The sequence below is a fragment of the Phasianus colchicus genome, chromosome Z (assembly GCF_987193195.1).
Source record: "Phasianus colchicus chromosome Z, bPhaCol1.hap1.1, whole genome shotgun sequence".
NCBI lineage: Eukaryota > Metazoa > Chordata > Aves > Galliformes > Phasianidae > Phasianus > Phasianus colchicus.
The window spans coordinates 83,589,340-83,613,309 of NC_143476.1; the positions used below are offsets into that span (position 1 = coordinate 83,589,340).

General features: G+C 55.6%; 1 protein-coding gene across 3 annotated transcripts; it reads right to left on the reverse strand.

Annotated features, from left to right (window-relative positions):
- Positions 1–882: 882 nt before the first annotated feature.
- Positions 883–22,357, reverse strand: IL11RA (interleukin 11 receptor subunit alpha). 3 transcript variants are annotated; one of them, XM_090131190.1, is made up of 15 exons: positions 22,089–22,194; positions 18,773–18,965; positions 17,902–17,976; positions 5,750–5,849; positions 5,457–5,517; positions 5,134–5,300; positions 4,878–4,992; positions 4,012–4,044; positions 3,607–3,770; positions 3,345–3,508; positions 3,118–3,259; positions 2,675–2,770; positions 2,479–2,578; positions 2,231–2,313; positions 883–2,139 (listed from the first exon to the last, which is right to left on the reverse strand). In XM_090131190.1, exons 2-15 carry the CDS (start codon positions 18,809–18,811, stop codon positions 2,120–2,122), a joined length of 1,359 nt encoding a protein of 452 aa, XP_089987316.1. In that variant the 5' UTR covers positions 18,812–18,965; positions 22,089–22,194; the 3' UTR covers positions 883–2,119. The 3 variants fall into 3 exon arrangements, with proteins under 3 accessions (XP_089987316.1, XP_031465129.2, XP_089987317.1); XM_031609269.2 differs by lacking the exons at positions 17,902–17,976; positions 18,773–18,965 and having other exon boundaries at positions 22,089–22,357; XM_090131191.1 differs by lacking the exons at positions 17,902–17,976; positions 18,773–18,965; positions 22,089–22,194 and adding an exon at positions 9,813–10,150.
- Positions 22,358–23,970: the final 1,613 nt, after the last annotated feature.

Genomic DNA, 23,970 nt, shown 5'->3' on the forward strand with positions numbered 1-23,970 from the left:
TCATCAAATTATACATCTATATGACTCTTTGCCTCAATATATGCATTCTTCCCTTCCTTCTGAATCAACCTGCATACGTATTCCTTCCTTTCTCCCATGCCCCAGAACATGCATATGCCTTCTGTGTTTTCAAGGATCTTCTTGGGGCTCCTTCTACCTCTTAGAGGAGAAGAATGCAGCAGCAGAGCAAAGTGAGAGCTGCTCTGCAGACAACCGCCCCCCTTGCTCAAAGCACACCCTGGTCCTGGCAGAGATGGTGGAGAGCAGTTGGGGCTCGAGGGCCAGCCCAGACATTTGGCAGGATCTGTGCCACCCGAGACAGCCAGGCACTGCACGCAGCCACCCACCCTGTGACCTATCGGGGCGAGGCGGGTTTGGCAGTACCTCCTGCCTGTGCTGCTGGAGCCAGAGCCACCAAGGAGCCCCAGCCCCAAAGGAAGTGTCCTGGCCCAGCGGAGGGACAGGGAGGTGCCGGCACTGGGACTGCTCTCATGGTCCTTTCCTGTTTTTCTCCTCCACAGCGTGGAGGCAAAGTTGACTTTGGCATCCGGAGCCCTCTCCTTTATCCCAGATTGCTGTTCACCCCAGCCTTGCATCTCACTGCTCCAGAGCCACATCCAGCATCAGCTGAATCTCTGAGCAAGCAGCCCCCAGCTCTTGCTTTTCTAAAGTCCCAAGCACTGATAGCTTACTGGGATCCCAGGCTGCCTCTGTATCGCACCTCCAGACTGCTGGGGGCATGGCAAGGCTCAGATGTGAAAGATTCTGGAGGTCTCTGGGTCTCTGCCTTCTCCCAGACAGCAGCAATCTTTTTTTTTTTTTTTTTTTTTTTTTTTTTGCATAAGCCTGGACTCTGAAGTTTATAAGCAAGGCAGGATATGGGGTGCACAGCTGTTGACATCTAAATAGCACCAGGTGCATACAACATGCTGAGCTCTTTGCAGACACTGCTGTCACAGCTATGGGATTGGTGTTGCATGTGTTCAACAGCATCCTATGGACAACTGAAGTCCAGTGATGCTAAAATGGGATCTGGTGGTGCTGAGAGGTTTTCTAAGAAGGAGGGGTTGTGCATAGCATGCTGAGAACCAAGGGAGACGAGGGTGACTGCGGCAAATCAGGCATGGCTGGATTGGGTGTTGCAGGCTCTCATCCCAGTATGGAACCATTTCCGTAGCATGCCAGAGACCCTGGAACCTGTAAAGCCAAGCCCCAGCACATGCAGAAAGGGCAGAGCTGAGCTGGTTATCATGCAGCAGGAGGTAGGCACAGGACTGGTGGTGCCACTGCAAAGAGCACAAACCTGACTCCTCTCTGGCACTGTGCAGCTTTCACTCCCAGCACAACTCTGGGGTAGGATCATACCAGAGCCACCTCTTTGCCCAGCCTTATGGTGCATGGGGACCACAGTGAGATAAGTCCTGTATAATGCAGAGACACAGAGCCTCCTCATGCTCCTCACACTGTTGCTGCCTGCATTTCCACTCAGCCTCATGTGGATCTGGTTGGGCATGAAGCCACTGGCGTCGAATACTAGGGCTGGGAGGTGCCAACACATGGAAGCGATTATGGGGGCTGTGTCAAGGTGAGGTAAGGGGGGCAGGCAGCACACACCAAGTGGGGGGCTCTGTAGAGGGTTCTGTCCTCTACTGGCATTCAGCAAAAGCTGAACAGAGTGAGGGTCACCAAGCTGGCAGTGCTCCTCCTGCCCAGCATCTGGTGCAAAGGGGTCTTGTCTGGGCAGTGCCAACACTACCCTCTTTATTGAGATTACAGAAGGAGGGTTCCCTTCTGCCTGCTGACAGCTGGTGGGGGGGCTCAGCGTCACCGATGCCCAGCACCCCTGGGAGGAGCCTGTGCCCATGATCCCCATGGAGGCGGCATGACAAGGTGATGAGGGGCTGGCTCGGTGCCCCATCCCCATGAGTCCAGCCGCTCCTGACAGGCACAGGAAGCCCAGAGATCCTGGGAGTGCAGCTTCTGTCCATAGGGTCCATCCTGCACCCTGGAGGTGCTGGGGGCAATGCCCGAGGCTGCGTGACATGGGGCCCTTGGGGCCAACAGTGGTGTTATGTCCCGTACATGGCGAGCAGATGCACGGAGCAGGGTCAGCTGCGGCTCATGGCAGGATCTGGGTTCCTTTGGAGAAAGAAGGCAGAGGGTCAGAGGCTCTGCCCTGAGCCTTTCCCTGGCCTCTTTGGCCTTATGCCCCCCCTACCCTAACACTCACTTGGCAGAGCCTTCAAGTGGGTGGCAGCAACCAGGAAGTTGTGGGGTTTGGTCTCATCCTTGCTATGCTTCCTCACTCGGACCCTGCAGACAGAACAACGGTGGTTGAGAACCCTGAGCAGCCCACTCTGGGCACTGGCACTGCTGGAGTGCCTCCATGGTGCACCCCTATCCAGCTGTGCCCAGTTGTGCTGTGGCCACAGCACAGAGACACCAACGCTGAGCAGTCAGGGACTAAATCCAACCTACCAGATGAGTATGGCGATGACAAGAACGGCAGCCAGGACAAAGAAGGCAAAGATCCCGAGGGAGACCAGGATGGCTGTATTCTCCAAGGGGTCACTACGGTCTGGGACAGAAAACTGTCACAGCCTCTGGCACTCAGAAAGGACTGCAGCCAGGCTTTGGGGCCTGCTCCCAACCCACAACCCCCACCTCTACTCACTGATGGGCTCAGGATTGGGTGCCTGTGAAGGCTCCTCAGCCAGGCTTCCCAGGCTGATGTCTGTAGTGGTTTCTTCACTCACCATGGTGGCTGGGTCTGTTAAAGCAGAAGGACTGGGAATTAGTCCACCCCAAATCATGGGCAGCGTGGCAGGGAGGAGTAAAGAAAGTGCCCTGGGACACAGGGTCCTGGTAGCCCAAGGGTGCCCTGAAGGCCATGGTGGGGGCAATTCCCAACTCACACCCTGCCATGATTTTCAATGGTCTGGGAGCTGCTTTTCTGCCTCCTACTGTGGAACCAGTTTCTGGCAACTTGAAGGGGCCCCAGGAGCTAGGGCTTTCCCCAGTGACACCCAAAGGATGGAAAGGGGCTACAGAGGTGCCCAGTGTGCTGGAGAGGCTATGGGAGGGATGCTGCCAGTCAGTAAGACCCCTGTCCCAGACCTCTGACCGGCGTGGCCCGTGCCTCTGCGCTCCATTCGCTCCAGTTCCCTGCATCCAGGAAATCCTTCGCGCTCACTTGCACCACGTGCTCCAGCCCCGCAAAAGCATCTGTGATCACCTCAGACAGGTTCACCGTCTCCACCTGTGCAGCAGAAGACGTTGGGCACATGGACACCCCTACAGCAGGCCACCACCTCACTATGAGACCCCTCCTGGTCTCTGCTTACCACAGACCAGGAGCGGTGGATGACGGGGCGGTACTGGAGGCGAAACCGCAGCTGGAAGTGGGGCTCCTTGGGCCAGGATGCAGGGTACTTCCAGCTGACGTGAAGCCGCCTAGGGGCGAGGGGGACAGGTTCCACCACCAAGCCCTCCGGAGGGTCCGGCTTAACTGCATGGGAGGGGACAGGGATGCTCCATCACACTGTGTCACTCTTCTGCTATGCCACGTGGATGGCTGGGTGGGCAGGCAGGGGGACAGGCACTCACTGATGGCCTGCATGGTGACATCTAGAAGGCGGAAGCTGGAGCCCAGTGGGTTCACCTCAGTGATGTTCAACCGGTAGGAACTCCAGAACTCTGACCGGTGAACTGTGCAGGTGCCCGTGCGTGCTGGGTCCTGCAGGCATGGCCCCACGTGCCCGCTCTTGTTCCTGCAGGACAAAGAGGTGGGATGGTGATATGTTCCCCCCCGACCATGCCAGGAACTCCATGAAGGAGACAGACTCTTTTACAGCTTCAGCAGGGTCTGGGCAGCTCCCATCACCCCCATATGACCCCCACAACCCCCATAAGCCTCGTGTTTCCTCATGGACCCCTCAGCCCTTGCCTCCAGGACCAGGAGGACATAGGCAGAGCATTTGGAATGGAGAGTCAGGTGGGAGTGCACTCTACCTTCGCTTCTCTTCTCCTGTCAGCGACTTCTTCCTGCAGTGGAGACAGGAAAAGCAGAGATGAGGACGGCAGGATGGGGGACAGCACAAAGCCAACCCAAACATGACTCAGAGAAGGGACAGGGGTCTCTGCACCAGATGCTCCACTGCACCCCACCCCCACCTTGCAGCCCACTGGAACCATGGCACAGGGACTAGCAGTAACATCATGCCCAGTCCCACCAGCAGGGAACCTGGGGGTCTCAGACTAACTTCATCAAGCAGCAGCAGCACACAGAGACACTAACAAAAGCAGCCCTGCAGGGCTGCAGTGTTATTTTCCATTCCCTAGCAGCTGGGTCTACTCTCACTTTATGCATCAGCCTCGAGCCCCACTGCTTCTCACTGCTAGCTCCACACAGCTCCAGCTCCAACCACCCTCTCCATGCTGTGCCTACGCACCCAGAGGTGGGCCCTGCATCCCTACTGTGCCTGCATGTTGTGGAGCAGAGCCCTGCTGCAGGTTTTTATAGAATTTGGCTGACTTCAAAGCAGTCCCATAATTTGGCCTGCCATGATAATTAGAAGCAGCGTTGTTTCCTAACCCCTTTCATCTTGAAGCATGCTGAAGCACTTGGCAGCTTGCAGACAACCTGCTTCTCTTCTCCACCCCCTCCAGCACTGCAAAAGAGGGAGCCTGCCTGTGCTGGCCCCCAGTGCTGCTCAGGGGCCCCTTTTTGAACAACCACATGCTCGGTGCTGTGATCCTGGAAACAGCCTGCTCTTTGGCTGCTATACTGTGAGACTGGATATGAATCCAGGGTGAAGGTCAGAGTGCAGGCAGGATGTGAGGGTTAAGCTTAGGAAGCTTTAACCTTTAACCCTCACCTATAGGTAGTGATGTATCTGGTAGGGAGGAAGGTCTCGAGGCTGGAGGTCCAAGAGCAGGAGAAGTTCTCATAGTCAGATGCTCTGCAGGACACAAAGGGGACCCCCGGCAGGTCTGGAGCGCGGGGGGAGGAGATGTCAGTGAGGGGTCCCCACAAAGGGTCTCCCACCCTGCAACAGAGCCAGCACATAGGAACCCATGTGTCATCCCCCTGTGACACCCCCATGTCACACAACCAATGGATGTGCTACTTACGGCCCAGCTGCAGGGACACGGTATGCAGGAGGCTGCCATCCTCATCGTGGCAGCTGTAGGTCCCAGCAGCAGCCAGGCTGGCATGTGGAAGCACCAGGGATTCCTGATGGATGGCTGAGCCCTCTGGCAGTGCCATAGCCCCATCTCGTCTCCATTGGACCATTGAGCTGTAGGGGAGAGAGAGAGGGTGTTAGAGGATTGGGACACCCCGTGAGCAGAGCCAAAGGATGGGCAAAATTAGGGATGGAGACATCGGCTTTGCTCCTGTTTTTTTTAGTGCTCACCCATTAAACCATCCCACAGTGTGCACATAAGACACCTACCCAGTGCGGGCACCGATGCACGACAGGGTCACGTCCGTTCCCAGCTGGCTGTACTGCACACCTGCAGGGGCACACAGAGGGGGTCACCCTGGGGTCCTGCTGCACTGGGGAGCTGGGAGGGATTGGTCCTGGCTGGGGCTGGGCAGCGGGTGGTGGAAGAGGAAACCCAACTCCTTACAGATGAATTTGGAGAAGGAAAGACATCTGTAGGGCAGGCACTGACACTGCTTGGTCCTTGCCCATTTCGAGGGTATCCCAGTGTCCCCACGCCACAAGGGCTCTGCTTTGCTTACCTTCCTCTCCCCAGCCCTCGGGGATGGTGAGGGAGGCTGATGCCAAAGCTGCTGCGAGGAACACCATCACCCTGCCCAGGCCTTGGATATGACTGTGCATCTGGGGAAAGCAGAGAGGGAAAGCAGAGCATGTTGCCTCAGTGTCAGCAACTGCATCCCTGTACCCTGTCCCATTGCTTTGCCCCGTCCTGCTGCGGACTGTGCCACTCTCACATTTGTACCCAGCATGAGCAGTCGCCATGCTTGGAATGAGAATGCAATTGGCAAACACTGATTAAGAGATCAGGGCTGCATGAAGTGGATGGATCAAGGGTTCTTTGCTGCTACAGCCCTGTGCTGAGAGCCTTGGCTGTCTCCCAGACCTGTGAGTGAACTAGGGTGGTCCATAGAACTGTGATGGTGCAGCTGGAGAGGGAAAGGACCAAGGAGGGATCAAAGGAGACTGCACCACAGTGCAGTCAGCATCACTCTGACCTTTGCAGTCAGCATTACCCCAACGTATCTATTTCTGCCTACGCTGTCCTATGAATCTCAGCCAGCATCACCCCATCCCTCCTGGCCAGCACTCCATCCCTTCCAGACAGCACTGTCCTGTCTATTACAGTCCTGGCCTGAACAGGCATAGAAACAGATGAATTATTTTTTCCCTGGAATGCCTCCTGCTGCCTGTCCGATAACAGGGGGCAGTCACTATCGGGCAGGGTTGTTCATTCTCTCCAATACTGCCACAGGGGCTGCAGCAAACTCTTTGCCAACCCCAGGCACAGGGGCAGGTGCAAGCTGCAGCCCTGTGAGTGTGAATCTGCATCCTGCTGAGTCACCCAGGCTGACAGCTTGGAGGGGAATATCCCAACCCTGGAAAGGTGCCACAGAGCAGCTGACGGTGTCCATTCTGCAAACAGGAGTCCAGTCTCCAGTACAGCAAGCTGGGGATGGTGCTGCTCACCTTGAGCCCAGGAAACTGCAAGCGTCTTTGCACATCAAACCATATAACACTGGAGTTATGAGAAATGAAAGAAATGAGCTAATGTGCTAAAACCCAGTGAGGTGGAGAGCTGGCCTCTGGATTCCTCTTATGAAAGGGGAAAGGCATGTACTGTTTTTGCATTGTACCATAGTTCTCCTGCCTCACACCAAGGTAATCCTACGTCACAACACGGTGCTCCTGAATCACCCCGTGGTGCTCCTCCACCATACCATGATGTCTCTCCATCATAGCATGGTGGCCCTGCTGCATCATACTTCAAAGTCCCTTCATCATACCACTGATGTCCCTGCAGCACATTGTGATGCTTCAGACACCTGAAGAAGCTGCTGTTCCCCATCCTCCACCCACCAGGCAGCCTCCAACGCAAGCCCACACATAAATAACTTCATGAGACTGTCATAAGCTTTTCCTACTAAACCACATGGAGAAACGTTCCCAAGAAACATCAATTAAAAGCACTCTGCCAAAACTATGCTGGTAACTGATACTGACTGGGAATACTAAGCCTAGAAGTAAAATATTTCAGTGATGGAAAAAAGACTTTAAATACACTTTAAAAGCAGCAACCCAAAATAACTCCAAGCACTACATGGGCCAGAATTAACAAATGGTGCTGGGGCATCAGGGAGAAGGGAGACTAGCGTGGACAAACACAAAATGTTTTAAAGTAAAACAAGTTCTTCTCCTGATTGTCCTGTTCTTTGTAACCTTCCTGCCTGCTGCCAGAGTCTGGCCACAGCTGAACATCCTAAAGAGATGAGATGCAGGGCAATCTCTGCTCTGCAACCCAATGGCCAAGAGCAAAAACTCACACACAGTGAAGCAGCACCCACAGAACTGTCCCACAGCAGGCAGCAGCCACAGAAAAGAGGAAGACCTGCAGACTGGTGTGAGGTGTGGAAGCTCTCCAGCCGCTCAGTGCAATCTGTCTAGAAATGATGTCCTGGTTTTCTGCTACCAAAATCCTGCACCGAGGTTAAAACGCATGCAAACGGATGCCCACACATGTGTACGGTCAGGCTGCTTCCCTCAGCCAAGCTGCTATCTTATGGATCCCACACAGGCAGAGAAAGCGTCCCTCTGTGTCTGCACCAGCAGTGACACAGCTGGGGACAGGGAGTCCCGGCACAGTGGCCTGGAGCCAAACCAGAAGGAACAATCAGAGCATTTCTTGCTCCCTGCAGGCTGCTCCCTGTCAGTGCATGGTGACCGCTGTGGCCGGGTCAGGGATGGTGGCTCAGCTTCACAATGCTGGGTGCTGCTCCTGCCCCATGAGATGCCCTTTTTACACTCAGGCGCCAGCTAGAAATGCAAGGTGCCATCCTCCATCCCACATCATGCTGCTGTCCTTCTGTCCTGCTGTGAGCTCCTTCCAGTAGCATCCTTCTGTGACCTATGCACTGCAAGCCAAGACATCCTGCCCCCAAATCAGCCACACAGTGCTGATGCACATGCGGGATGTGACAGTCCCCTCGGCACAGACACACTGTGACATGACCCATGGTGGCCTGGCAGAGCTGGGCGCAGATTCCTGGGGAACGCCAACTTTCCATTGCACTTGGCGCTTTGAAAGACAGTGATTATTATTATTTTTTTTAACTTTGTTTCATTTGATGTTGCTCTTCAAAGAGAAAGAGACACATGCAGAGCCAGGGGGGACACATGCAGATGGTGCCACAGGAACACAGGGTGCTCCCAACTGAGCACACAGACCCACACTGCCTCCAAGCCTCCCCCAGGGTGGTCTGGGGCAGCACTGCTGAAACGGAGGAAAATAAAACCAACAGCATTTGGCAGCTCTGCTTCGCTGGAATCAACTACCTACAAAATGCTGATCTGCAGTGGGAAAGATGTGACAGTGGTGCAGTGGCCATGCCATAGTGCTGTGCTCTTGCTCCTATGCTGGAGTATCCCTGCCCCTCTGCCCAGCCCTGCTCCCTGCCAGTGCCCGCTGTGGGAAACCAGTCCCGTGGCCAAGGGCGGCGGCACTTGGAAGCAGCAGGAATTTCCCTCTTCAGTTTGCTTTCCTTCAGGGTTGGGAGGGAGTGCCTTGCTAACCCCCTCTTTGTCCTACTGCCCTGCCAGAGTTCTGAGGAGCTGCAGTGTGGACTTCACCAGTGATGGTGCTGCTGCCCTGCCCAGAAAGCTGGCAGCATCCTAGTCCTGCACCTCTGGCACCATCTTCTCTCCAGGTGAGCGAAAGGCTGCTGGTGGTTTGTGTACCCAACAACATAGCTTGACTTGGAGGTGGCACAAACCTGCAGCAACCACATCAACCCCGCTGCTCCTGCAATGCCTCATATGGCTGCAAGGCGCTGTATCCTGCATCTTGAGCTTCACCTCTGTACCTCGCCATTCAGGAAGCAACTGCCATGCATTCATTTTCAGTGCTTTTTATTTGTATTCATTCTTTCACTCAAGTCTGAGAGCAAAAAGGAAAATCCTGGGGCACCTGGAGAGCACACTGCAAGTACCCACCAAGCTACAACATGCCTGCAGGTATCTGAACACTGAGTGCTTGTGCAGAGGGAGGAGTGTCCTCTGCTGTTTTAGGGGGCCACCAGGACCATACACAGCTACCAAGACTGCTAGCAGTGCCTGCAGTACCTTCTTGCTAACATCTTTTCAAGGCCAAGGAGTGACTCCTGCTCATCTCATGCCTCAGGGACACCAAAAAGCGTTGTTTCCCTTTTCACCTCTTTGCATACACATACACAGTCCTGCACTCGGCATGGCACCCACTGGTGGGAATAACCCTGAACAAAGCAATAAAATCTGGTGCAAGCTTGTCCTGGGAGAATGGCGTGGTCCAGCAACCACTGCTCAGCCCAAAAGTAAGCTTAGACCCAGCACAGCCCAAATGTGCATTATGAACCCCAAACACAGCAGCCCAAACACAGGGTTAAATCCAGCACGGCCAGCAGAAAGGGTTCTGCTCCGCACTCATCCCAAATACCCATCCCCATCCAACTCACTGAAAGCCCCCCAGACCGATCCATGCCCCACCCAAACCCACAGCCCTCCCGATGCCCATGCCCAAACCCAAACCCCACACCCAGGGACCACCCCTTGCACCTCGTTCCTTTGCGGGCCGGCAGCCACTAGCAAGACCCAGTGCTTGGGGGCCCAAACCTCGGCATCGCGGCAGCTTCGATGCGGGGCGGCTCACGGCTCCGACCCTGGGAAACTCCCCCCTCCAGAGCTGCGATTTCCGCCCGGCCCCTCGCCCGTACCCTCCCCTGCCCCATCCCGCGGAAGGAGAAGTCTCTGGCTCCCGGCTGTAACCTGAAGCATCAGCAGGGGCCAAACAGCAAGAGCTCTGTTAGCAGCCAGCAGCTCTAAGCCCTGCCAGCTGGCAGCATTTTATTCGGAGTGGGGATGCAAAAGGAGCCCCCAACACCAGGCTCCCCTCCCTCTCCCTCCCACCTCGCCCTAAGCTGCACACTGGAGAAATTCCTAAAAATAATCTTCTGGCTGCAAAGACAGCTGGCTTGCAGAGGGCAAGGGATGGAGCCATGGGGGGTGACCCCATGGGGATAGCTGGGCCATAGGCAGGAGTGTGACTGGGCTCTGGCTTGGAGGGACCTTGGCAGGATAAAGGCAGGGAGGGAATGTCCCTCCCTGTCCCAGGAGAGTTTCAGATTTGGGACGTTTCTCTGCTCCAGAATGAATTTGGGTGCTGGAAGCTGTGCAACGAGCTTTCCTTTAGAATGTGGAAGGTTCTGCTGTGCAGTCCATCCGGTGTGCTCCCCAGGCAGTGCCTGGTCCCGATTAAAAGTCCATGGAGCAAGTGCTGAAGGGTAAAAGCTGGAGCTGTGATTAAGTGCACACACATCCCTATATTTGCACACATGTGAGTTCCCCGTGGCAAGCGCAGCACCTTCGTGCTGGGGCTGATCAGGCTGCTCCTGATGAACTGCAGCCTGGAGCAGGGGCAACAGGGGCCTCGCAGTGCGCAACACAGCCCCATCCTGTCCAATGCTAGGGGGCTCAGCAGAGTCTGGGAGCAACTGGGCGCAGCTCCATCTGTAAGGCACGAAGGCGCTCGGGTCAGCCAAGACACCGCAGGGCGGCAGGTCCAAAATAAACATTTCACTGTTACTGCCTGCTTTCAGGAGCTGCTAACGTTTCATTTCAATGGCTCAAATACTCCTGCAGCTAGCAATTTGCTGTCACTCTCCTGCAAAACAAAATCCCTTCTGGGCTGGAAGGGGATTTCAGGTGTCTTTAGGGGCCACCTGGGCAGCCAAATAAAGCCACTACAAGCTCATTAACTCTGCACGCTGTGGCTCCGGCGTCCCTGCATGGTGGGACACCCCAAGTTGTGCCCCTTTGCTCACACAGCCAATGCAGCGGAATGGGAAGAACGCTTCCCTGCAGCTGCACTGATTAATTGTCACCTCCTACTGGCATGGGCAGTCATGGCACAGCGGTGACGCTGGAAAGTACGAGAGGAGGAGACTGCTGCCAAGGACAGGGGGCTACAGAGCAGGGCCAGAGGGTGGGGGGGCTGTGAGTTGAGAAGGTTGGAAAAACACAGGCTGGATCACTTCGTGCTGCGGGAGGGGAAAAAAAAGAAAGTGCTCCTGAAAGATTGAGTGTGAGTGTATCCGAGCAGAGGGGACAGCAGGGCAAAGTTGGGAGCGTGCTGACACATCTCCTTCCACACTGCTGGAGGGATGCCTTGGCCCCGCTTGGGGACAGCTCTGTTTACAAGCTCCTATTGTCTCTTTTCTCCTTTTTTTTCTTTTCCACCCCCCCGAAAAGTTATAGTTCAGAGTAAACAAAAGCAAGCAGCCTCTCTCTCCAAACATTTCAACCATCTCAAACTTTCTTTGGAGGGGGGCTGCCTGTGGAATTTTCCTTATCCAAAAGAATTTCGAAATGTTCCCATTTCAGCCTGCCTTGACTTGAGGCCAGGACAGCTCTGAAATCCTTCGTGAAATGCTTGAGCTGCCCTCTGTGTAGCATGTCTCCATCTGCAGCCACTGCACCCCAAAATACCCAAGCATGGAAAACTTGCAATCCTGCTGGAGGGGGAAGGCAGACGTGACCCAGCCTGTGCAAATCCCTTCTGCCCAGCCTACCACCTGGAGGAATCCATCAGCTCCCCATGGAAATGGATCCAGCTTTTTGTGTTTTAATGATGGAGCGATTCTCTGCAGCATTTTGCAACAGGTAACGTCTGCTCCATGCTTGCCTGTTTGCCAGAGAGGGAGCAGGAGCAGATGCCATGCTGCATCCTTTCCTGTGGATGGAGCAGGGACCCTGCCTTGTCCCCTGCACAAGGAGAGGTTGCACACAGAGAAGATGAGGAGAGCTCCTCCTGGATGGGCCATAGTGCGTGACACCCAGAGGTGGCCCACAGCACACGTTTGGGGTGTGCACCCCATTCCCTGCTTGGAACTGAGATTTAATCCCAAGAATTAGAGCATGGGCAAGCCAGAGACCCCCAAGAGATTCCCCAGCTTGCTTGGCACAGACATGGTGTGAGACCTCACTGTGCAGCTCAGCCACTCAGCAATGGGGACACCAGGGTGGCCCTGAAACAAAGGCAGTGACTTCAGCTGAAAAGCCCACCCAAGAGAAGCCAACGAACCAGGGAACCAGAGAGCTAAACAAACACCGGGCCGGGATTTGGCTGTCAATGCAAGCCATTGTGGTGGCCTGGCACATGAATGTCCCCTTCTCATTTTCCCAAACACTCCTTGGATGGGCATCACTGGGTAGGTGGCCCTGCAGCCCAAGAAACACCAGGGCACAATAAGGACACCCTGCATCCTCACCCCACTGCCATGACTCTCCCCTGGGCGCACAGAAGACTCTTGAAAGGCTGCAACCCCTTGAATCACACACACGGTCACCCCAGGAAGGCCAGCACCCACTCCACCATCCCCATAGGTGCAGTGTCCCACGCCACTGCCAGCACCCAAGCAGGGAAGTACCTCGACTCCGGGTGAGGAGGGGGTCATGCCGTGGAAGGGGGGTCCCCTGCAGCTGCCTGCTGCCCCCCCAGCTCTGCACCATCTCCCGGGCAGCCTTGCCGGTGCAATGCTGCACTGCTTTCTCCTCCTGCGCAGGGGCTCCTGCGTGGTCCCCCCTCAAAGGCAGCCCCCTCCCTATAAAGGGGCCAGGCAGCGGCTGTGTGGAGAGCAGAGCCTCTGGCACAGCAGATGGGGTCTGCAAGTCAAGCCTCCCTCAGGTGTGTTTGCCTTGGCTGGGGCTCAATCCCATCCAATTAGAGCTACAGAAAACATATATTAAAAAGGAGGGGGAAAATAATACTCCCTCTTGCTCTGAGGCCCTGGGCTTGGCTGGGGTTTTTCGGTCGGCCAAGTGCAAGCGATGCAGGCTCTGCTGGCAGCAGCCCGGGGAGGGAGGGGTGTTTGTGGATATTAAAACACAGTCGTAAAGGAGAATAAAAGGGCAGCCTTGTTTCAGAACGAGTCTCTGAGGCTTTCCCCTCTCCCGGCATGCTCGGCACCTGGCCGGCTTGCGAGCAGCTCTGCGGCAGCAGCCCCGGCACATGGCCATGGCCCTCAGCATGTCCTGGGGAGGGGGGAGGGAGAGCACTGTGCCCTGAGCATCCATCTGGGCCACCCCTGTGCCCACCATCAGCTGCATGAGGGACTGGATGGGGTGCTGCTGGAGTGATCCCAACCCCCTGAAGTCTTGAAGCAGTTGCTGAGGTATGGGACGCAGCACCGTGGCGGCTGGGGCACAGTGAGGAACCTCTGGCTGAGGCAAACTTAAGGCACTTGGCACAACCCTGTTCAACAATGCTTGAGGCACTCAGCAAACACAGAGTCTGTGGGATGACACAGGTTTTGAAGCACCCCTGCAGACCCTGGCATAGTGTTAAAGCTTGAGCTCACCTTTCTCATTAAACCACCCATGCACATACCACCCCTGCCATTCCTGGTGCTGCCTGCAGGTCACCTTTTGGTATTGTGTCCCTCGAGGTGAAGGAGAAGCGTGTTAAGATTGTCTGTTCACACCACCTGCCATCGTGCCTGGCTCTGGTGTTTACTAGCAGAGGAGAAGGAGAGATAAGGATTGGGGGTGGCAACAATTTGTTGCCCCCCACTAGTTTTTCCCTTGGTGCAGATCTGTGAGGGTATCCACCACCATGAAGGGTGGTTTTGACCTCTGGGGTGAGTTTGAGGGGCTCCTTCTACACCCACCCCATGGAGTCACCTCCTCAGATCTGTGCCCAGCAGGGATGCTATTCCCCTGCAGCATGTCCCACACCTCCTCACTGCCGTGCCCAGCTCCATAGGGCAGCAGCCAGCACCTTGAGAAGCAGCCCAGGACGCCATCCCCATCCAGTCCCCATCTGCTTGCTCACACCTGGCTCCTCAGCACCACCGCTGCCCTCCGCCCCCTCCCCAGGCAGCTCCCAGCCACGTGGCAGTGAGGAGGGGGACGACAGGCGGCCTCCCCCCATCCCTCCCTCCTTTCCTCCTCCCTCCCTCCGCCTTCCCTGGCAGCTCCCCAGAACAAAACCACAGCCTTGCTGGGCCTCCATCCCCTCACCGCGTGCGGACCCCGGGCACGCCCCGGCCCCCGGCCCCACTGAGTGACTAACGGGAGCCGCCGGGGCGCCCGGGGCCCGTCCCTTGGCAGCAGGCCTTCCCTGCAGCAGTGAAATCACGTCTGGAGAAAGCACGCGTGGAGCCGTCCCCGGAGCGAGGAGGATCTTGCCCTGCCGGCTGGCTGGCCGCCTCACAGGCAGTGCAAAATCCCCATCCCGTGTTGGACGGAGGGACGCACGGCCTGCGAGAGGGCTGGCAGCCCGCCCCGCGGGAGGGCGATGAGGCCTACGCTGATAAAGCGCCCATCGGGAACCTACGTCCTCCTTCCCACCTCCTAACACACAGCAGGGCTGCAGAGCCACGGACAGGCCGCCTCCGCTTGCCACCGGCACGTGGGTGACTAATGCAGCTCTTTGAACGCCTCTGTGGAACGGGAGCGTGGCTCCAGGTTAAGGTTTAATTCCGCTGCCTGCGCTCTCCCCTTGCTATAGTGCCATAGGGACGGTGCTCCTGCCACACAGAGCTGGTGGGGATGCAGCCGGGAGCGTGCCGGGGCCGCTGCTTGGGGCTATAAAAAGCACTGCTGTGGAATGCAGCGCGCTGCTCCGGGAGGAGAGGGAAAAAAATAAAAATAAAATCAGGTGCTGAATGAGTCAGGGAATCGCAGCGCGCGCCTCTGGCTCAGGTCTGTCCCTTCCTCCATGCTTTCACAGCCAGCAGCCTGGAGACGTCCCGGCGAGGCCAGGGAGCGCAGAGCGAGGCTTTGGCACGGCCCGAGGGCGGAGGACAGCAGCAGGGCTGGTACAGTCAGGAGGATGACTGGCACCTCCTGCCCTCGCCCAGCCCACAGGGGCTGGATCCAGGCACACAGCCTCCTGGCCGCTGCCTCTGGCAGCTGGCTTTGGGCAGTGTTTGTCCAAAGGATTAACCGTGCCCTGGTTTATGGCCGGAGGCTCCATCTCTGTATGATGCTGCACCCATGGCAAGAGTGGGCACTCTGCTGTACCCCCAGCCCACGGCACCCCACTGGGGACCTCACCCAGAGCCAGGGGAAAGCACATTGAAGGGAGCTCCCCGCCCTGGGACATGCAGTGTTTGCACAAGCCTGAACGGGGGAAGGCCAGCTTAATTTTAAACCTGAATAAACAAGGGGAGAAGGCAATGCCAGCACTCACTCTTCCCTGCAGCTCCCTGAATCCAAGGATGCATCCAAGCACAGTCTGGTGCTGGGTCCCAGGACCCTGGGGACAGTCCCAAATCTTCCCCTGTCATGGGGCCTCCCTCATTTCAAGGAGTTCCCAGCTGAGTCAGTGCTGGCAATGGGATGTGCTCCCGAAATCCCTGCAGCTGCAGTGCTGGGTCTCCAACCCAGGTATCACACAGAAGCCCCCGTTCCATGCCGTGTCATCCTGCTGGGGACAGCTGTCCCCATGCCAAGCGCCCGAGGTCTGTGCACGGCATCATCTTGGGAAACAACCAGGAGTGGAAAAAAAAATTAAAAAAAAAATGGTTTGTGGGTCAAGAGGAGAATGGAAAAAAAAAAAACACAAAAAACCAACAAAACACATTTTGAACTTTCGTGCCAAAAGGAAAATGAAAACCAAAACATTTTGTTCTAAATGATAGGCCTTGTTTAGTTTTCAGCGGTTTTACTTTTTTAAAATGGTTCGAATTAAATCGAGCTAAATTTGGCTTCCAAACATTACCTTGGGGTGGGGAATAAAATAAAATCAAAACGTCTCATTTGGAAAATGTCAGAATGAAACGCCATGGCTTTTCCAGCCTGGCAAGAGCCCAAGCTGGGCGCTGAACCCAGCCTCAATTCACAGCGTGTGCCGGCCTCCCAAAAACTGTCTTTTTTTTCACTTTTTCCCCTACAAATGAAGCAGCTGCCCAATGTAACCCGGTGGGCGGCCGCTGGTGCTCCCGGCAGGGACGTCCCCTTGCTGCACTGTGCCGATGCACAGACAGATTCCATTGCAGCCAGCAGCTTTGCACCCGAGTCCGACCCGTGCTGCTCTTTAAAACTTCTGTTTAAATGTCTTTTCTATTAGGTCAGCATTCCTCCTTCGCACAGGGAAGGTGGTTACGGGCTGCAGCCCGGCACACAGGCTCCTCAGTGCTGACTGCTGGATCTCTGTCAGCCAGTAGACTGCCCACGCTATTAAATTACTAAGAAAAATGGATCGTTTCTCCAAGCATTAGGTGCATTAACCTCTCTCGTGGTGGTGAGGCTCACTACAGGCGAGCTGTTAATTGGAAATTCATAGAGCTGGCTGCAAAAGTTTCCTTGATCTCCCCTCCACCCTCCCTTGTTGAGGCAAAGGATGGAGAGAGGCATTTGCTGCCCACCCTGCAACACCAAGGAAAATAACTCACAGGGACCTTTCCAGGCACTGGAGGAAGCAAATGTACAGCTGGCAGAGTCTGGTTCTGGAGCTGCTTGGTGCTAACATTGGCTCCAGCCTGTGTCAACCCACTAGTGACACATCTCAGAGGGACACTGCCTGGAGACAATGTCCCAGCACTGTCCCAGCTGCATCTTAGAGGTGAAAATAGATCCACAGACCTTGCCTTGCTCACATCCTTCATCCTTATGCCCTTCATCCTTACATCCCAGGCACAGAATAAACATTAGCAGTTGCTTGAAGGTCTCCATCCCAGCCCAGAATCCTAGGTTGCTTGGGAGCCAAACCTCAGAGTACTGCATGGCATTCCTGGAGCAGTCAGAGTTGCAGGGATCTCAGTGTCTGTATGCAGCCTCCAGGGAAGGAGCAAGGAGGAGTTTGCAGCCAGTGTCAAGAGGGTGCTCCAGGAACACATCACCTCTGGAGTTCACACCTGGCACTGCTGTGAGGGCTGCATCCTGTTCCTTGTGCTACAGGGAGCCCCAGGGAGGTGCAATGCACACGGACAGCCCCATGCACCCATGTTGCTTTTGAGTGCCATGGGTGCAAGGACAACAGGCATTACTCTGGCTGGAGGGGATGAAAAGAACATGAGGGATGGCCAAGGCGAAAAGGATGCTTCCCCAGTGCTGTCACGCTCCAGCTGCAAGACTGCGAAATTCAAAGCTGTGATAGGGCAGAGTGGCCTCAGGGGAACTGTGAAGCAGCCTCCTGGGAGCCTCACAGGAGCTAAAAGTCAAAAGCAGCCCGAGGGTGGCCAAACCCTCTGGGTTTTGGTGTTGGCCCTTGCAAGAGGGCGATGGAGCAAGAGCTGGTTCAGCCCACCAGCTCCTCCTAAGACATAGGGCCTTGGGCAAAACTCATGGAAAGCGAAGGACAGACTCCTGTGTACTTCCCCAGGGGCTCAGGGTCTGTCCCAGCTCTGCACGAAAGTATGGTGAGACGCCAGCTGGCCCAGGCGCCGTGCGTGACAGTGGTTTTCGCAAAGCAAAACAGGGACATGGCAGCTGGGCCAGCCCCAGGGGATGTTCACAAGGCCATTTCAGCACAGCTTTCTGCACTGCAGCTTCACTGTTGCAATTTGACGTGACACAGGGTGACGCTCCAGCTGCCCCATGCAGCAGCCCCCTGCCACCTTTTTGTTTTTTCTAGCTGCCTTTGCAGGAAGGCAAGGTCTGAATCACTCCTTTCATGGCATCACTGAATTCAAGAGGCACTGACCTTCATCAAATTGGAGTTAGTGAGGTCCCAGCTCCAGGGATTGATCTGGCCAGAATGGAGTCCCAAAGGAAATGGCTGGTAAAAGCAAAGGAAGGCAAAGGAAACAGCTGAACCAGCTCAACTGTGCCAAGCCTCTGGGCACAGGGACATGCCCTGCATGGGGACACTGTTTCTTAAGTGCTCTGCAGGCAAATCCAAACTCCTGTGCAAAAAACAGGCACTTGGGGCTGCCCGCAGGATGCTATTCAGCATCCCCAAAATGGGTTGAGATCCACGGGCTAAGCCAGCACTGTTGTTGTGGCGTATGGGGAGCTCTGCTTGCTCATGGCTTCTCTGACCCTGCCCCTTAGTATGTCTCCAGCATCATTCTGTACAACAGACTTGGTATCCCTTGTTTTCACTTAAAGAGCTTGGGTAAAATAGAAAATGCCCAAACGACCTTCTTTCCACCATCATGATTTCATTAGATGAAGGAGCCCTAAACTTTTCCACCCCTCCCTATAAGGAAATCTCTGCGGGGCTGTAACCATTTTTATTATGCTGTTTCTATTTCTGCCCTCTCCATATTGAGAGGAGAGCACCAGAGCCCGGCAGCCTCTGGGGAGTCCTGGAGTGGATTCCAAAATCCCACCAAACACTCTCAGCATCAGCCCTTCTCCTCACATCCAACCCTCCTGCCCACTGCCACAACCACCGCGTTGTCCACAGCAAGGTCTGCACGAACCTCCCCAGTGGCTACAGCCCAGTGGAAACCCAAGGATTCATCATTTTTAATCTCTCCTCCCCAAGCATGTTTTCCCACAGGTTCAGTGCACGACCCTACCTGTCACCCCCAAAGCTCAGCATCATGTCCACCCCCACCAGCTCTCACCAGAGGTCTATCCAGCTCGGCTGCCATCTCCACATGCATCTTCAGAAAATGTGTATGAACAGATGTGGCCTCTCCCCAGCCAGACCCTCCAGCAAACCCTTCCAAAATCCCTTGTAAGCTTTTTCAGCAATGACTGATCCCTGCTGGCCACCGTCCAGGCTCCGCTGGTCAGATGTGACCACAGCACAGAATCCTGCTGGGATGGAGGTGAATCAGGTCTTAGAGCACAGCTCAATTCCTTGCCTTTCTTATCCCAAGCCTTCCCTACCCAAACAACAGATGCAGCAGAAATGAGGAGGTGTTTTCCCATTTTTTCCCCCATTTCTCAGACTCACAGCCTGAAGGGAAGGTGAAATTGCACCTCAGCCTCCATCGTTCCTCATTCATCCATCCATCCTCCTGCTGACACACACTGTGGGTGCTGGGACAGCCCAGTGGAACCTGAAGCTCACCCCATCCTGAGGCCATGCCGGGGCTGCCTCAATGACAGGGTGACTCAGAGACCTGTGAACCAGCCAGACTCAAGAGATAATTCCCATTAATAAGCTGATCTCTGACACAGCAAACCTGCTTCTAATTTCTAGAGGAATTTTTCTTTTTCCATGGAAATGGTCCACTGGAATGTGACTCTTAGGGAAGACAAGTAAACCATGACTCTAAGACATCATCACCCTTTTCCACCTTCATAGCCTGGCAGAAGGATGCAGAGAAAAGCATCATGGAGATCTGCTGGTAGGAACTGGAACAACAGGGTCACTTTAAAGCAGGAGAGACTTGGTGATTCTCACACATGAGATGCTTTCTTAGTCACAGGAACAATTAGCAAAACCAAAAACTCTCTAAACATCCCAGCAAGTCACCCCGGGGCTAATTCCTGATGCTGGTTTTGCATCAGCATTCCAAATGCCAAAGAAGGCCCCATTTCACTGCCCCAGGGGAGAGCTTCCATCCAAGATGTTCTCTGTCCTTGGCTGTGGCTTTGGCATGTGTAGAGCCACCACATCCCATGACTGAACAAGAAGAGAAGAAACGAAGGCAGAAAGGTGCCAAATTTCCCTAGTGATGCTATACAGGAGGAAAGCAGAGCCATGAGCTGCCTGGCACCTACCCTTCCCTCAGGAAGCATCTCGCTAAGGGTTTTCCTTCACAGAAAAGCCTGCAGGAAGGGGACAGCCTCATGTACCCACATGAAAGCACACGACACATACAGGCATATTGCCAGGCTCTAGACACACTCTGCCCCAACCTACAGCACACATCTCCAACATGATGCTCATAGCCCGCGGCTCTGGGCATTCAGACACCTCATCCACAGGAAAAATGTTCACCTGAATTCCAAGGTTCTGCCAATGTAAGAATCAGCATTTTGCAAACAGGGGAACCTGCCTTGCAAAGGGACCATGGCCACAGCAGGAGCCTTCTGGGCTGTCGCATGGTTGAGGATGGATAGTGCAAGCTGGAGATGGAGATGGAGAATGGAGGATGAAGTGAAGGCAACCCAGAGCTGATCCAGCACAAGGAGACAAGGATCTCTTGGCTCACTTAACCATATAAAATAACGAAGATGCTATAAATAAAGCAGGGTAAACACCGGAGAGGGAGAAGAGGTCTTGAACTAAAAGCACAATGTTGGCAGAAAGCCACATGGGAATAAACTCTCCAGGAATACACTCAGGCAGGAAAACAGAGGGAGATTTAGTCCTGTGTGAGCAGGAAGAGCCTTGGAGTTGCCTTTGAACGCAACTTGGAGCAGAAAGGAAGGGTTTGAAAAGAAAGCTCCTGGCAGATGAGGATGGCACACGCTGTTCCCAGCTGCGTGGGTTTCCCTACTCAGGGTCCAGGTGAGGTGGCGCAGAGGGCAGGGCCAGGTGGCAGTAGGTACCTGCAGACAGGGGGACACAGGGTGGGTTCCAGGTACCCACCCAGCTCAGCAGCTTCTGTTAAACCTGGCAGTTGCAAAAGGAAAGCGGTGCCGCTTCCAGGCTGAATACAACGGGGAGGCTCGCGACGCAGTGAGTCATTCATTCATCCTTCACAAACAGGGCCTGCACCCGGCCAAGCATCCTCCTCCCCCCGCCGCTGTGACAGCCAGACCGCTTCTCTAGGACAAGGAAAAAGTGGCTTATCAGACAGGATCATGTTTTCCCTGCCCCGTGAGGCTCCCAGCAGACTGCAGCAGCTTGCAGACAAGAGGAAGGCAAACCCTGCTCCTCTCTGAGCTGGGTTGGTGGAGAACACATTGCGCAGTACCCCAGACAAGGTGGCCGTGTATCATACCAGCCCTGGCCCAAGGAGGAGCCCCGCCAGCTCACAGCTCCACGTGAGGCTGAAATGCCATAGGCTCCGTGCAGCCCCAAGCGTAACCACACCGTGACCTGCCCTCGGATAAACACAGACGGAGTGCAAACACCCCACCTCCTCCTCCAGCCAACGCCAGACGTGGCTGCAGCCTGCAGGAGCAGGTACCTGCTGGCACTCACCGGGCCGCCCCGCACTGCAGCAGCTATGCCATCCACACTGTTGTCTGGGGGCACAGCGGCATGTCCCTGAATTGTTGCACTTGGATTTCTCCTTGTGGAGATCCGATTAAAGTAAAGCATCATCGCAGAAGGGTCTGGCAGTTCTGGCAGTGAAGTCCAAGCAAAATTCTGTCCCTTTCACAGTTAACCAGACTGTTGGCAGAAGTCAAGAGGGGACCCGGGAGTTGACACGGCCAGGGAAGGTGACACAAGCAGCACCAGAGCTGGGCGTTTGCAGGGGACTGAGAAGCTGTGATTGAGCCAGCCAAGGGCAAGGAGGGACAAGGCGGCTGAGCCTTTCTATTGCCTGTGCATGAGAAAGCAGCTCTTTCCGCGCCTCTCGTAATTAAGAACAGCTTTTCCCTCCCCAGACCCCCCAGGAGAAGAGAGGGCCCTGCCAGGGAGACCTGTGGCTCCGCAGGGGTGAGGGCACTTTGCCTGGTATTGTTCAAACCTTTCTCCAGAAAACTCTCCCCGGAGCTCAGAGGGGGAACTCTGAGCAGATGATGGGGAAGGGGTTCAGAACTTCCACCCCGGGACTTCTTCCCACCCCCAAGCATCTCAAGGCGGGCGCTGAGCCCAGAAGGGCAGCAGCACCGGGTACCCGCAGGCAGGGAAAGCGAGGGGCTGCTCCCAGGACTGCGCGAGGAGCTGCCTTTCCCCGAGCTTCGGGGCAAGCAGCAAAACACGGGGCTAAGCCTCCTGCTTGCCTGCGCGGCGCCGGCACTGCCCGCAACCGGGCGCTCCTCACCGCGGCGGCGGGGAGTCACGAACAGGGGAAGCGGGGCTGCTCCTACCTTCCTCCGCGCCTCCCAGGCTATGTGTCCATGGTGCTGAGCGAGCCGGGCCGGGCCCGGCAACGGGACCACGGAGCTGCACCGTCGGAGGGGAGCCCGCTCGGGGCTGGCTGGGGAGGCAACGCGGGCGGTGCGGGCCCGCCGCCGCTCAATTGGAGCAGGGCGCTGCCAATCTGCCGCCGCCGCTCCGGGACGCTTCCTGTCTGCGAGCCGCGCCCGGCACCGGCACCGGCTCCCGCGGCTCCGCGCCCCAACGGTGCACGGCTGCATCAGCACAGTGCGCGGCCCCTGCGACGCACATCGGGCTCCCGTTGTCCCCGGGGCACTTGGTTCGCCCAGCCCGTCCCGCTGGGGCTCACGGCTTGCGTTGGTCAGGGTCCTGCTGGGATAAGGAGCTGCAGCCCCCCAGCATCCTAGCAAGGGGTGATGCAGGTCTTGCCCGTGCCTCAGTTTCCCTGCTCCTGGGGTTGTCATTTCTTTGGGGTTTTGGTGTTAGAGGCGTTATGGCTTGTTAACTGGTAAGGTGAAATCTGGCCCTCAGGCTTGTGTCCCTCAGCTGTGAATAATAAAAAAAAAAGCCTCTTTCCTCCTCATGTCCTTCCGTACTTTTGCATTCTTCTTTTCTAAAAAGCATCACCTCTTCATTGCCTTCCCTACATTCCCTTGGAATTTGTTGGGTTGTCTTTTTTTTTTTTTTTTTTTTTTCATTAGAGTAAATATTTGCAGGAGGAGTAACCATGATGAAATTGTGCAGCAGGAAACCGTCCAGTGAAAACCCACTGGGACTTCTCCCCCAGTACGGAGGCTATGCACAGTCTGGGGTCACCCAGAATGGGCTGAAGAAGCCAGCTGAGGTCAGCAAAGCTGCAGCTATGGGAGCCCCTTGCAGATCAAGCACTTCCATATGCCCAGGCAGAGAGCATGGTGCAGAGATAAGGGCCATGTGCCTGGGTGGATGCAGCATCCACACAGCACAACTCCAGCTATCTTATAATAACAGAGTGCACTGCAGACCACCTGGCATAAGCGAGGTGTGTTTGCATCACAGTCCAACTCTGCAACCCTGTGGTAACAAAGCGTTCCTTGCCCGCATCATTGCATTCCTCTGCAACCACTCAATAGCACCCTGCTACCTGCTCGTGCTCTGCAACCCCATGATAACAAGCCCGTGAGTCATCTCACCTCCCATGTAATCCCGCAGTAACAAACCGGTGTTTTCCTTTGGGCCAACCCTCCTGTACAACCCTACAATAACTGAGTGCCCTGAGGCTGTGCATGCTGCCATTGCCACAGCAGTGCTCGTGCAAGCGGTGCTCTGGGGAAGTGGTGTAACCCACAGGGAAACCCCTCCCTGTATGCAGCCTCCTCTTCCTCCTGCCCCGGGGTATTAATAAATGTAATGATTGGGATATGAGGTATTAAGGAATTCAATGAGCACTATCCGAGGGGCAAACTGAGCTGTCCCCCAGGGTGACAGTGCTGGAGAATGAGGGGTCCCTTCCCTTCGGTTCTTCCACATGGCTGGGAGAAGCATGGTTTTTGCAGCTCTTTGCAAACGCAGTGGTTTCCCCAGTCTAAAATGGGGACTTTGGGATCAGTAGGGTGAATGTGCCCAGCCCAGCATGCATACAGGCTCCACGATGTGGGCATGCGCTCGGCTGTGGTTGAGGCTATGTGCCCAAACTGCCCGAGGAATGTTGCAGCTTGGCACATCTGCTTGTGGCCTGGGCTGCAACTCTGGCCACATGTGGCCACATCTGCCCTGCCTGTGCCACAGAACACTGGGGCCATGCCAGGGCTGGGGATGTCCCTCCCTGAGCTGTCCCTGTAGCCTCTCAGGTGCTTTGCTCACATCTGTTCATGGGAATTTTGGGTGCACGGG